At 21.4% G+C, this 14068-nt stretch overlaps 3 protein-coding genes and 1 non-coding gene across 5 annotated transcripts; 2 read left to right on the forward strand and 2 right to left on the reverse strand.

Annotated features, from left to right (window-relative positions):
* Positions 1–260: 260 nt before the first annotated feature.
* On the reverse strand, positions 261–6640 carry LOC107999928 (structural maintenance of chromosomes protein 4). 2 transcript variants are annotated; one of them, XM_062079037.1, is made up of 9 exons: positions 6463–6640; positions 5956–6244; positions 5686–5877; positions 5417–5593; positions 5025–5317; positions 4675–4954; positions 3992–4588; positions 1536–3661; positions 261–806 (listed from the first exon to the last, which is right to left on the reverse strand). In XM_062079037.1, the coding sequence occupies exons 2-9, from the start codon at positions 6175–6177 to the stop codon at positions 683–685; spliced, it is 4011 nt and encodes a 1336-aa protein (XP_061935021.1). In that variant the 5' UTR covers positions 6178–6244; positions 6463–6640; the 3' UTR covers positions 261–682. The 2 variants fall into 2 exon arrangements, with proteins under 2 accessions (XP_061935021.1, XP_061935022.1); XM_062079038.1 differs by having other exon boundaries at positions 5956–6235; positions 6463–6631.
* A 1103-nt stretch (positions 6641–7743) lies between these two features.
* Positions 7744–7815, forward strand: Trnaw-cca (transfer RNA tryptophan (anticodon CCA)). Its single transcript has one exon. It is a non-coding gene; the product is annotated as a tRNA-Trp (tRNA).
* Positions 7762–12246, forward strand: LOC107999951 (THO complex subunit 5 homolog). Its single transcript, XM_017060022.3, has 11 exons — positions 7762–8318; positions 8380–8517; positions 8601–8815; positions 8911–8986; positions 9055–9240; positions 9355–9487; positions 9576–9815; positions 9886–9988; positions 10065–10266; positions 10374–10671; positions 10759–12246. Exons 1-11 carry the CDS (start codon positions 8196–8198, stop codon positions 11073–11075), a joined length of 2031 nt encoding a protein of 676 aa, XP_016915511.1. The 5' UTR covers positions 7762–8195; the 3' UTR covers positions 11076–12246.
* On the reverse strand, positions 11387–13506 carry LOC114577817 (dynein regulatory complex subunit 2). The gene is made up of 6 exons (XM_028667759.2): positions 13092–13506; positions 12750–13002; positions 12444–12661; positions 11982–12374; positions 11780–11917; positions 11387–11690 (listed from the first exon to the last, which is right to left on the reverse strand). The coding sequence occupies exons 1-6, from the start codon at positions 13230–13232 to the stop codon at positions 11499–11501; spliced, it is 1335 nt and encodes a 444-aa protein (XP_028523560.1). The 5' UTR covers positions 13233–13506; the 3' UTR covers positions 11387–11498.
* Between the last annotated feature and the right edge of the window lie 562 nt (positions 13507–14068).

The raw sequence follows: 14068 nt of genomic DNA on the forward strand, positions 1-14068 counted from the left end.
TCTCGTACAAACAAAAAAGATAATCAACAATTTTATTGAATTACACTTGACTTGTGATAACGATTATGGAATGTTTGGACAGAAATAGTATATTCGAAAATCTTCTTTTTTTTTCTTTGTTTTTTTTTTTTTTAAAGACAACTTAAATAAATTATCATTCAATTATTCTTTTCAATAATAATACACGAATCTATCTAAAATGATATTTATTGTATTATTATATTTTATGTACGTACATATAAAATTATATAGAAATAATATTGTTATTTACAATATTTATTAAAAATATTTAAAAATTTTCATTTACATGTCATTTACAGTATAAGTTTCAATTGATTTATATACAAAATTATCATTTTCTTTTTCGTGTAAAACATTTTATGAATTTCAATATGCTTTGTAACTAATGTCTCAAGATAATAATATTTTATAATATTTAATTATATTTTTATATTACAATTGCATATAGCGTAATTATCATGTTTATTAAATTATATACAAATATGTATATTTCTAAGTTATTTGTATATTATTTAAAATTATTTTAAAGTTAAACTTAAAACTTATATAAAATTTTATTTTATTCCAATTTACATTATATATTTTATATATCTACATAGAAATATATCTTTATATATATGAACTTTTAACAGAAATACGTTATCATCTTACATCTTGTGTTTTATATTTTAAGCTTTTTTTTTGAAGATCTATTGCAAGTATTGCCATTAGTCGTATTACTATTTGAACATTCATCTTTATCAAGTATTTTCTCCGGTGTTGGACACAAACCTAATTCAGGCAATCTGAAAGATATAAAAGAAAAATATAGATATTTAATTTTACATATAAGCATATATAAAATTACAATGTATTTATGAATTTTTTTCCTTAATAAGTAATTAAATTTTAAAAAATCAAATATTAAATATTATTTTTTTATTATATAATTTTAATTTTAATCTATATTTATAATTACCACATTATATTGATATTTATAATAATATAATTATATATAATAAAGTAATTAATATATTTAATTTATATTAAATTAAATTATATTATATTATATTAAATATTAATATATTTAATATAATATATTTATATTAATTAATATATTATATATAATATAAGTAATTAATATATTTAAGTAATTTAATATTATCATTGTAATAATTTTATCTTTTTTAAATTATAATAATTAAAGAAAAAAATATTTAAGTTCTTATACTTCTATAAAATTTTCTACTATTTGAAAAATATTTTTTGTAAATTAATGAAGAATACTGCTTGTATTATTTTTTATGAATAAATTATAAATATTATTAATCATATTTATAATTAAAAATTTCAGGAATCAGAAATCAGGAAATATGTTGACTAATCTTTTTTTTATCATAAATATTGATATATAAAATAATGATAATTATATTCTGGTAAATTAAATTTTTTAATAAATTTTTGAAATTTAAGTTTTAATCAATCTAACTTTTAAAATTAAGCAATTACATAATATTAAAATAATTTCTACTTACGTTACATTTTCATTTTGCTTTTGTGCTTTACAATTTTCTTTTTGTTGACTTGTTTGCATACTATTAAATTTTTGTATTTGTGTCCAATATCCACTTTTCAAAGTATTTTGTGTCGGAGGAGCAATTCCATTTTTTTCATAATACTTTTTCAAATCAACCGTAACACTTTTTGTACAATTATATGTTTTATATATTCCAACCAGATAATCCGCAAGTTCAAACATATTAGATCTTAAAGATATAATTATAAATTGTGCATTTTTTGTTCTTTCCTTGATATAATTTCCAACAATTGAAACATTTTTAAAATCTAAGGCAGCATCTATCTCATCCATAAAATATAAAGGGGTCGGTTTATAATGATGTAATGCAAATACAAGAGCTAAAGAACTCAATGTCTTTTCACCACCGCTAAGATTACAAATATTTTTCCAAGATTTTTTGGGAGGTCTTACGCTAAAAGCAATTCCTTCACTAAAAGGATCTAAGGAGTCGACCAATTCTAACTCAGCATCACCTCCTAATGTGATCATTTGATACATCTCTTTCAATTTGTCAGTAATGATAGTAAAACCTGCAAGAAATTCTTGTATTTTACGACGTCTTGTCGTTTCATAAATATCTCTTATTCTATTGCGTTCAATCGTTATCTTTTCTACATCGGTAACACGTTGTAAATATAATGCATCTTTTTCTTTATATTCTGCGATAAGTTGCATATTCGGAACTTCGGTAGGTAATCTTTTCTTAACTTTCTGCAAATTACCTACAAGAACATTTTCATCCAATTCATTAAGTTCCTCTTCCCTTAATTCTTTCAATTCTTCGATATTTTCACCGGGTATTACTTGAAGTTTTAAATCATTTATTCTTTTTGTATAATCTAGACATTTTTGTTTCAACTTTTTAATTAAACTTCTATATTCGTCTAATTTTTGATCAAGATCTATTTTAATTGTCTTCATTTTATTTTCTCTAGTCTGTAAATCATGTAATTCTTCTTTGAGAGATGACACAATTTCATCTCTTTCCGAAAGAGCTTCCGTAAGTTCATCGAGTTTTTTTAAATATTCTTTTCCTTGTACTTCTAAATCTTGTTTCTCCTTTTGAAAATTACGAAGCTTTTCTTCACTAGTATGTATATCATTTTCTAAACAAACTATTCGTTGTTCGATTTTTTTTACATTTCTCTCAGCTGTTTTAATAGCAACTTGGAATCTACATATCTCAGCTTTAGTCGCATCAATTAATTTACATAGTTCAGCCACTTTTTTCTGCTGACTTTTAATAGAATTTCCTGATAATGTTTCTATTTCTTTATTAATCCGAATTACTTGATCTTCGATATTTTTTGAATTTTCTTGCACTTTTTCCAGAGTATTTTTAGCAGTGTTCATTGTATCTTTTAATTGTTCAACTTTTTGCGGGTTCGATACTGAATTTAGAGTTTTTTTTTCTTGAACTTTAATTTGCCCCAACAATGAAGGTTTTTGTTCCTCCAATGTTCTCAATTCAATATTTAATTTTTCTTTATTAATTTTCATATTCCTTAAATCTACGTTTAAATTATGAATCTGATTTTCCAGAGATTGAGATTTAACTTTAAACTGATTGCACTCTTCGTAAGTTTTATTCAAATTTGATTGTAATATTTCAATATCTATCGAAAGTTCGTTTTTCAAAATTTGTTGTCCTATTCTCCCTCTTAACACTGTTCTCCCACCTCCACTCATTGTGCCTGATAGTTCGATTAATTCACCTTTTAATGTAACCACTCTGAAACGTTTATGACCATATGCGATTCGTGTTGCTTGATCTAAATTATCTGCTACTAATGTATCTTGTAATCCATAATAAAATGCCGGTAATACTCTTTCGTCTTCTACACGTATAAGATCAAAAAGTCTTGGAACGTTTTCAGGAGTTTGTATCTTTTGTTTACACCTCGATAAGAAACGCTGTTGTTTTTCTAGGGGTATAAACGTTGCACGCCCGATATCATTTTGTCGAAGAAATGTTATACACATTTGTGCAGTTGTTACGGTATCGACTACAATATTATCTAGAGGACCACATGCTGTTGAAACCGCAATGTCATATTTGACATCTATAGCACCAAGATCACCCTATACATATTAAAAAAATGAATTTTATGAAATTTTATGTAATAATACTTATATATATATATATATATATATATATATATATATATATTTCTATTATTATACGTATATTATAAAATATTATATATATTTATTAAAAAAAAAAAGAAATAATGTGTAAAAAAATAATAACTTATTAATTATATATTTAAAATAAATATTTTTATCAAATAACATTTACAATAACAAATAGTTTGATATAATATAATTGATTTATACAAAGTATAGAAATAATTTTATTAACAATTTTATTATATAAAAAACATTTAACAATTAATAAAAAAATTTACATACCAATCTTCCAAAAATACCAGGAATTCTACCTTCTACTTTCTCCCTCATTAAATTATCTATTATTTTGTTTCTTGATTTATTTGCTTGCATAGCGAGCTTTTGTTCCTCGAATGAAATTTTCATCTTTTTTAATTCCGAAGTTATTTCAATCTCCTTTGTTTTCACTATTTTCAATTCTTTTTCCGCCATTGTTAATTCTTGTTCATTATGAGAAATTTTATTTTTCAAAATTTGCAACTCTTCGTTTCGCGTCATTAAATTATCTGTTGTTAATTTTAAAGAATGTTTTAATTTTTCTAATTTTTCTTTTTCAGTTGATTCTATGGAAATATATAGTTCCAACTCGGATTGAGCAATATCGAACGCTGCTCGGGCTTCATCAACATCCTTTCTTAAAATTATCAATTCATTTTCAAGTACTGAACGTTGATCCAACAATGGTTTAGTCTTTTTACTTAATTCAATCATCAATTTTTCTAATACCATTTCTTCTTTCTCTTTATTTTTTATATGATCATCAACAAGTTTTTCATATTCTTGAATGTCTTTTGTATTTTTTTCTGGTACTTTATATAATTCTTCCAATTTAGATTTTTCCTATAAAGTATATTTAATTATTAACTTATTAGAATTAATAAAATATATCTTAACTTTTTTTTAAGAATAAATAAAATAAATTTTACTGTTTTTAAAGATGCAATATTAGCTTTTCGTCTTTTATTTGTTTCTACTAATTCTGCATGAAGTGATTCATCGTGTTTTCGTATTTTATCAAATTTTGTTGTAATTTCATCTTTTTCTTTTTGTAAGTTTTCCCATACTTTATTTTTCTGTGCGATCACTTTGTCCTTTTCTTCTTTATTATTATGAATTTCCTTCATTTTGTTTATGAGCTCTGACAAATCTTTATCCAATTCGATAATTTTATTTTCCTGTTGTGAAACTTCTTTTGTTGTTTCAAATCTAAAATAAAAATTTTTCTTAAAAACTCAAATAATAGAGTTTAATAAAATTTAAAAAATAAAAGGATTACCTTTGATAAGAATAAAGTTGGTGTTGCAATTTTGTAATTGTATTTTCCAATTGCAAATATCGAATAGCTTCTTGCATAGGTTCCTCTAAAGCTGCTCTTTCTTTTTCAACAATTTTAAGACGATTTAATTTTTCCATCCTATATTCCGATAAAAGTTCTATCTTATTTGATAATTTTTCTAATGGTTCTTTGTAACGAACTGTTCCAATTATATCTTCCAAAAATTCAAGCATACCAGTATCATTTTCATGTTGAGCCTTAGGCTTCATCATTGCTATTTGTTCGACTTCTCCCTAATATTATATATAATGTTGTATAATATTGATACAACATTTATAAAACAATATAAAATTATAAGGGATTAATATTATTAAATATAATAAAATGCATACCTGTAAAATTAAAAAACGATTATGGTCTAAATCTACACCGTAAAATCTCAAAATTTTTGCAATCTCTTTGAATTGCACTTTTTTCTTATTTAGTTCATAATATGATGAATTATCTTTAAATGCAGTTCGAGATATGACTATTTCACTATTTGGCACAATATCATACTCCATCTCTAACTGAAATATAATATTATCATTATTTTATATTATATTTATAATAAAAAATAATTTATATAAATCATTTATTTTTTAATTAAAATATATCATACTTTATCAATTATTTGTTGGAAATGTACAGATACTGTACAGCTATTAATATTTTGATGTTCACTTGAATTATGTATTAAAACTGATATCTTCTTAGATCGAATCTTAGAAGCTCTATAGCCAAATACAAATAACATTGAATCTATAACATTACTTTTACCACTACCATTTGGACCAACAATAGCTGAAAAACACTTTAAAAAAAAAACCATTAAATATAATTTATTAACAATTTTTATTAAAAATTTTATCAAAAATCATTTAATTTTTACCTGATGAAATGGACCAATAATTTGTGTACCTCCATAACTTTTAAAATTTTGATTAACAATCTTAGTGATCATTAATCTAGGACCATTGCTATCAACTTTATTATTTTCCTTAAGAGGCGGTGGTATATATATATCATCATCTATCTTTATTCCACCTTCTTCGTCCTCTAAATATAAATCATTTTCTTCATCAATCTCCATATTCGTATCAGGAATACTCATAATGATATAATTTTCTTCAACTGCTATTTCATCCACGATACAGAATCCATATAAAAATCTGTAAATTCTTATAGAATATAATCATTATTATATAAAGGTTATGTATACAAATCAATATTTTAAAAAACAAAAATATATATTATATGAGCAATCATATATTTCTCACAAATTACTAATATAATCAAAATAATTAAATATGAATCAAGAAAATAAAATGAAAAATAATTTATATATATTTATATATATATAAATATATATACATATTATTTTAATTCGGTAACTTACGTTTAATGTTTCCATAGAAATTACAAATACACTTATAAAATTTTAATTCATATTAAAATATATACATTTCACTATTTTCTTAAGTATGTATATATGTATATATATATATTTATTTAGAAAAAATAATAAATAAATTGCATATAAAAGAAACGAAATAAGAGGACGCTAATTTAAATTTAAATTCTAACGTATGCTAAATTACCAATAGTATCATGATAATTTTTATTCATAATAAAGAGAAAATATTTATATTTAAAACAATTAAAATTATAAAAAAATATTATAAATGTAAATATTGTATGTATATTGTAATTTAAATTAAATTTAAAATGTAACTTTTTGCAATATAAAATATTTGACTCTTGTTTTGTATTTACCTTAATACATTTCGAAAGTAATAATGAATCTATAATTTTTGTGAATATGAAATATAAAAAATTTATTATTATGCACATTATATATATATTATTGTATATTATTTTTAAAGAAATATCTTTTTTGTAAAAATCTATTTAATAATATTTATTATATTTTTTTTAGTGATATTATCATATAAGATAATAAATATAATAATGGATATTATTTATATAAATAATAATTACATATTTATATACAAATAGTTAAAATTAATAAAATTTCAATTCATAAATAGATTGGAATAAAAAGTATCTATATATCATTTTTGCATATAAAATATAATTTTTTTAAAAATTTTCTTAAAAATTATTATTATATTTTATCATGTATAAATTTAGTGAAATTTTTTTAAATTGATTTTATATTCTTTTTTCTTTTATTTATATTAAAAATAAAACTCTGTAATGTGCACATGTATCTACTTAATATTTCTTAATATATTTTTTCAAAATAGATTTTTATATCTAAATCTAATATAATATCTAATATATTTTAAATATAATATGTAATACATTAGAAATATTAATATTCAAATTATATATATTAGGATAATATTGAATTATATATCTGTATATATATATGTATATATATATATGTATATATATATATCTGTATATATATATATATATCTGTATATATATATCTGTATATTACAATGTAATTTTATTTGTATTATATTATAAAATTTTAGGTATAAAAACTATATATATTAACTTTATCGTTCGTACATATATATATATATATATAAATATAATTTATTAATAGTATATTAATAATAAATAATATTTTTACATCAATAATTATTTATTATATATAATATGATAAACAAGGTATTATATTATAGAAAAGATTCGTTTTGCAACAGACTCCGTGGCGCAACGGTAGCGCGTCTGACTCCAGATCAGAAGGTTGCGTGTTCAAATCACGTCGGGGTCATATTTTTACTAATGTTTTTTTATTTTTTATTTCCTTAAAAAATTCATTTTTTAAAATATTGAAATTAATATGTGTTTTAATTAAAAAAACAAATAAATAAATTAAATGTGATAAATAATAAAATAATTATGTATATAAATCTATGAATAAACATGATCAGTGTTTGTTTACATTTAATGCTGTGAATATATCATAAAATTCACTATAAATATTTTAAAATAAATTTAAATTAATAATTGACAATAAAGTTAATTATTCTTTTAGAATATTAAGCATATGAATTTGTATAAATAAATTTTATTTATTTTATACAAATAAGCACAAATAAAGTTAAAAAAAAACTAACTAGACATTTTTCTTTTTATCATATAATTAATCACATGTCAAATTTTACAAAATCAAAAGAAATGGGTAAAGAAATTGATTCCGATAATACTAAAAAGAGAAGAAAATCAGTTAGTGGAAATTCTGGTATATCTTTGAAAGATGGAGATACATATAAGGTAAAGAAATTATAAGTAATAATTTATCTAAGTATTAAAGTATCTATTTTTTTATATTTAGGTTATAATTAGTTATGAAGAGAAAGAAGCTATGGAACGTTTGCCAGAAAGTGATTCTGAAAGTTTTTTATCTACTTGCGATAATATACGTAGAGCTATGAATAAAATTGCGAAGTTAAAAACTAGTGGAGATACAAATGTTTGTATAATTAAAAAATGTAAATTCAGATATTGAATTTTTTTAGAAAATTAAATATAAAAATATAAAATTAAATATTTTAGGCTAAAGATGAAATACGTGAACTTCAAATTCAAACGTCATTAGCATTTATTGAACTTAAAAAATTAAATAGAATGGAAAAATTTCGTACAAAGTTTGCTAGAGATTCTCTTATATCTTCAAAAAGCAGTGTTGACAGTAGACATTTACATTTGCAAAACTTATTGTACGAAGTAATGCACTTAAAAAAGGAAGTTGTTAAATGTCTTCAGTTCAAGTAATTGTTATTTTGTTTCTTTAAAATTTTTCATATATGATTTTCATTTAATTTATATGATGTATTAATATGTATTAATATGTATTAATGTATAGATCTAAAGATGAATTAATACAACTTGTATCGGAAGAAGAATTTTATAAGGAAGCACCTGAAAATATTTCTAGACCGGTAAGAAAGTAAATTCTTAGGATAGATTAAAGCTAAGTTTGTTTAATATTATAAATTAAAATTTTTAGGAAATAACAAAACATAATCCTCATCAATTAAGATTGGCACGTCTTGAATGGGAATTGACACAAAGAAAACAATTAGCTGCATTATGTGATGAATTGACAGAAAATAAGAAGGCAGTAGCATCAAGTATTGCATTGAAACAGACTCGACTTGATAATCTTGCACCACAACTTCATTCAATATTAGAAGTATTTTTAATATTTTTAAAAGATTATATATATGATAATAATATATACATAAGATTATATATAATTTATATTATTCATAATTCATATTGTAATTAATCAATTTTTCTTTGCAAGGCAAGTAAGCCGTTGCAAGAGAGTCTTGGTTTGCTACTGGATAAAGTTAGACAAGAACATAATAAAGCAACATTACTTGCATCACCTTTATATGTTCTTTATGCAAAGGCATCTGCATACAGAGATGCATATGGTATGATTTTTTCTTATTTTAAATATAAAAGATTTATATATATTTTTTAATTAATTTTAACTTATTATCATATTATCTTTTTCTCTAGATAATTCTATAATAGTGAAAGTAGAAGGTGATGAAGAAGAAGCAAAACGTGCAAATAATCAAGATGGATTACAAGAATCTGATTCAGATGCTGAAACTATTTCTGAAAATATCATAGAAGAAACACCTGTGCACAAGAAGAGACATCATAGGTTATCTAGAGAAGCCAGACAGGAAGAGAAAAGAACAAAACTATTACAAAGACATCCTTTAAATGTGAAAATAATTATTAAATTAAAAAGTTAGTTATGAAAAAATTGATAACTATAAAGTAAAACTAAACAATATTTTAAAACATTAATTTTTTTTAGATGAAACAAAATTGACATTACAATTTTATTATATGATGTTTCTGAAAGTTGTAACCGTAGAATCAAAATTAAAAACGGATGGTGTTACAGGCATTACTACAGGGTATATCAATTTTTATATATTATTAATATAAATTTTGTTACTTTTAAAATTCTTTATTCAAATTTTATTTTAATAGAGATATGCTTGTGTCAGAATCAATTTTACGTGAATTATATCCAGGAGATTTAGGATTAGAAAGTCCAAATCCTGCTAATTATTATCAATTAAATCGGCATAATTTGGGTCAATTTTCTTCTCTTGGATTAGGAATACCATACAAATGGGCACAAAGAATGGCTGGATTGCACTTTATTTCGCCAGATGCTAAAGAACAAAAGGTATAAAATTTTTAATATGATATTATATGATATAGTGATAACAATGTAATACATTACAATAATTTATCAAATTATTTTAAAATAATTTATATATCATTATTATGTAGCTTACGAGTTGCGAAAAAACACAAGATAGCGTTGAATGTGTATTAAGAGAAATTAAAAGACGTGTAATAGCAAGATTAGAATTATGCACAGAAATTCGACAGTTAGAATGTGGAAATTTACCAATTTTCACCACTAATAATAATGATCTTCTACCACAAAAGCTTAATACCATTTTACAAAAATTCTCAACAATTTCATGGAGTAATTATTGCAATAGTGTAAATCCCATTTTTCAAGAACAGGGATTAGTATCTTCATTGGATATATTTTATGAAGCTATACTTCGTCGAGGAAATAGTAAGATGTTATCAAATCAAATCTTTATATATGTATATTTATTTTAGTAATTTATTTTAATTTATATATATTTCTTTTTTCTTCCAGATGAATTAATTGCTAGAATAGCTATAAAACCGGATTACCCAAAAATAGCACCAATATTTAATATAAGTATAAATCCTACAGTACCTGCATCTATAGATATTTTAAGAGATATTGAAAGAGAGGTAAATGTTACGTGGATAAAACCACCAACATTATCAGCACAACTTCAACGATTGCGAGCATGCTTCGATATTTATTTGGAATCAGAAACTATTGTACCAAAAGAAAAAATTTTTTTTCATCCTGTAAAAGGTCGTACTCGTGCTAGACCATATAAATATTTAGAATTAGGAGGTGGAATATTTATTCATCGTTAATTTAATACAATTCAAAATGATAATATGATTACATTTTAGTGAAATATATTTTAATATAAATATTCTCATTCTAATATAAATATTATTTATTTTTATTTATAATTATAAAAAATGCGCGAGAATCCAAAAAAAAAAAATAAGTGGATCGTGATATGTTCTTGAAATTATTTCCTAATCCGAAATTGTCAGAATTGAAAATTTCGAAGCTATTTTTTTTTTTTTTTTTTTAGATGTTAATCTCAAAATGTTATTCAATTTCTTAAAATTTTAAAGAATTTTAACTTTCAAGTGATTTTCACGAATTTTGAAATTCTCGAACTATGAGATATTTTCAGAATCTGATTTCTTTCGACTCATTCATAACATTTTTCGAATTCTCGCACATCTAATAATTATTTTAAAATAATTTTATTCAAAAATCATTTATAAAAATGAATTAATTGAACGTAATGCCAACATGCTAGAGTTTTTCAAAAGATATGTTTGTAATTTATATTTTAATTTTTTATTTTCTTTGTACAGTTTGTTACCTTCTTTCTGTAACAAAATATTATTCGCTTTTACATAATTGTAATATTTCCAAAAATTATCGATTTTTGCACATGATGTAGGAATCTGAAATAGATTATTTGAAATATCATTGCAAATATGCATGATATATGATATATGTATATGTACATAATATATATTATATTGATTCTTACATTAGTATCAGAAAATTCAATATGAACCGCGTCTTGTACGAAATATTTTTTTAAATTAAAAAGTACAGGTTCTAAAGAGGTACATATTTTAATTATTTCAAGAATTTTTGAACCTTGTTCTAATATTCTTTTTAAATGCTACAATAAAAAATGTAACGTTAAAAAAAGAAAAAATAATTATAGTAAGCAAATATTTTCTTACTTTTAAAACTTCATTACTTGTAACAGTAAGTTTTTTTAATTGCGAAGTATCTATCATTTGAGTCATATTGAATTCATATTTAATATTTTTGTACTTTTCTTTTATGTTTATATCTTTTATTTTAAGTTTTTCAATTTGTTCTTTTTTTTTTTCTGATAATGTTTGAATTTTAAATTTTAAACTTTCAATGGTATTTTGTAATTGCAAATATACTTTTGAATATTTTATTGTACATGTTTGATAAATATCATCTTGTTCTTTTAAATATTCATATTGTTTTTTTTTATTTTCAACTATTCTTTGATATTCATTTATCACTTTACACAATTGTTCCCAAAGATCTTCAATATTTAAAAAAGACTGGTGCACAAGATGTGATACCATATTTTCTTCCTAATATTTAATAAATTTATTTATAAAATTTTGATTAATCTTTTTTATACAATAAATTAATATTATTACCAAATATAAGATGTTAAAAATATTAACAGCATTATATGTTTTTCTTATAGATTGCATTTGATCAATATTTATAGATTTCTTAATCACATAATTAGATATTTCTTTATGATATTGTTCTATATAATTTTTCATTCGAATTAATTCCAACATATTATTCATTTTAATATCATTGAATTTATACATATCATGTAATTCTATCAATTTTTGTTTATATTTTCCTACATAATATTAAAATAATATTATATATATAAGTTTGTAAATAATAAAATTGAATTCACAATTTTATATAAATAATTTAAAAAGTACCAATTATATTATTAATTAATAAAGTATGAGTTTCTTGAAGTTTTCTATGATCTGCATCAGCTACTTTTAATTCATTATATAGATAGGAAATTGTGGAATCTTTTGATCTTACTGTTCTGTCAAAAGTTGTGGAAAGATACTCTATGTATACATGAAGTTCTTTACATTTTATTTGTCGCAAAAAGTATCTCCATTTTTCATTAATTTTGGCAATATTTAATTTTGAGAACACTTCTTCACGTTTTAATTTATTCTGTAATAATTCGTAATATTTAAATTATTAGTATTATTTAAAATATTATATTTAAAATATTATAAGAAAAATTATAATAAATGATTTACCTTAGTAAAGACAGCAATTAATTGTTGTTTACGTCTTTTAGCTTCTAATTCTAATTCGATACGATGTTGCATACAACGTATTCGTTCTTCTTCGGTCATTCGAACAAGTTTACTACGTTTATTTTTTTTTTTTCTTGTCATTTTTTTAAATAATAAAATAATAAATTTTGTATTACTTCATCAAAAAAATTATGAACTTAATGAGAAAAATAATTATATTAATAATATGAAATCGAATAAATACTTTAAATTACACAATTAATCATATATTTATTATATAATAAATAAACTAATTTAATATTATATAATAAATAAACTAATAATATTTACGTGTATTTATTGTAATTTATATATGTAGTTATATAATATAAATAAGGAAACGAATAACGTGCACATGATACTTTCTTTATATGAAAAGTGCATAATATGTTTAATCAATAAAGAGTTGATATTTAGAAAAAAAGATTTTATTACCGAATTCTTTTTATATATAATAAAGTGTATTACATTTTATTATATGGAAATCCCCATTTTTTATCAATAAAACAAATATTTCTTGTTTTTATCAATTTTTTTATCTGATTTTCTATTTTTAAGTTATTTGATGTAGAAATTAATAATCACGAAATAAGATAAACCGATATTTAAAAATTATACAGCTTTATTATTATTCCTTTAAAATGAAACAATAATGTTAAAATTTATTTTAATATTTGAATTAGACATTCATTATTTTATATTATATTTAAAATAAATTTATTTTCACAATACATATAATATATAAAGTATTTCTAATATAAAGTATATAAAGTAAATATATAAAGTTGGGAAAGATATAATAATGATTAAGGATATATAAAAATATATAAAAAATATTAATTTATTATTATTTTTATTCTATAATAACTAAAATCTAAAATAACATTGTTATTTTATTTATTCAAAATATTAATAATAAGACATGATATTATATAATA

The sequence above is a fragment of the Apis cerana genome, linkage group LG8 (assembly GCF_029169275.1).
Source record: "Apis cerana isolate GH-2021 linkage group LG8, AcerK_1.0, whole genome shotgun sequence".
NCBI classification, from domain to species: domain Eukaryota; kingdom Metazoa; phylum Arthropoda; class Insecta; order Hymenoptera; family Apidae; genus Apis; species Apis cerana.

Excerpts from the sequence above, each read along its gene's own strand:
- LOC107999951 (XM_017060022.3), top strand. The coding sequence starts at position 8,196 with ATGTCAAATTTTACAAAATCAAAAGAAATGGGTAAAGAAATTGATTCC. Across the intron at positions 8,518-8,600 it reads AAACTAGTGGAGATACAAAT|GCTAAAGATGAAATACGTGA; the intron begins GTTTGTATAATT and ends TAAATATTTTAG. Across the intron at positions 8,987-9,054 it reads CTGAAAATATTTCTAGACCG|GAAATAACAAAACATAATCC; the intron begins GTAAGAAAGTAA and ends TAAAATTTTTAG.
- LOC107999928 (XM_062079037.1), bottom strand. The coding sequence starts at position 6,177 with ATGAGTATTCCTGATACGAATATGGAGATTGATGAAGAAAATGATTTA. Across the intron at positions 4,589-4,674 it reads ATATTGCATCTTTAAAAACA|GAAAAATCTAAATTGGAAGA; the intron begins GTAAAATTTATT and ends TATACTTTATAG. Across the intron at positions 807-1,535 it reads AAGCAAAATGAAAATGTAAC|ATTGCCTGAATTAGGTTTGT; the intron begins GTAAGTAGAAAT and ends TATATCTTTCAG.
- LOC114577817 (XM_028667759.2), bottom strand. The coding sequence starts at position 13,232 with ATGACAAGAAAAAAAAAAAATAAACGTAGTAAACTTGTTCGAATGACC. Across the intron at positions 12,375-12,443 it reads TTTTTAACATCTTATATTTG|GAAGAAAATATGGTATCACA; the intron begins GTAATAATATTA and ends ATTAAATATTAG. Across the intron at positions 11,918-11,981 it reads CAAGTAATGAAGTTTTAAAA|CATTTAAAAAGAATATTAGA; the intron begins GTAAGAAAATAT and ends TTTTTATTGTAG.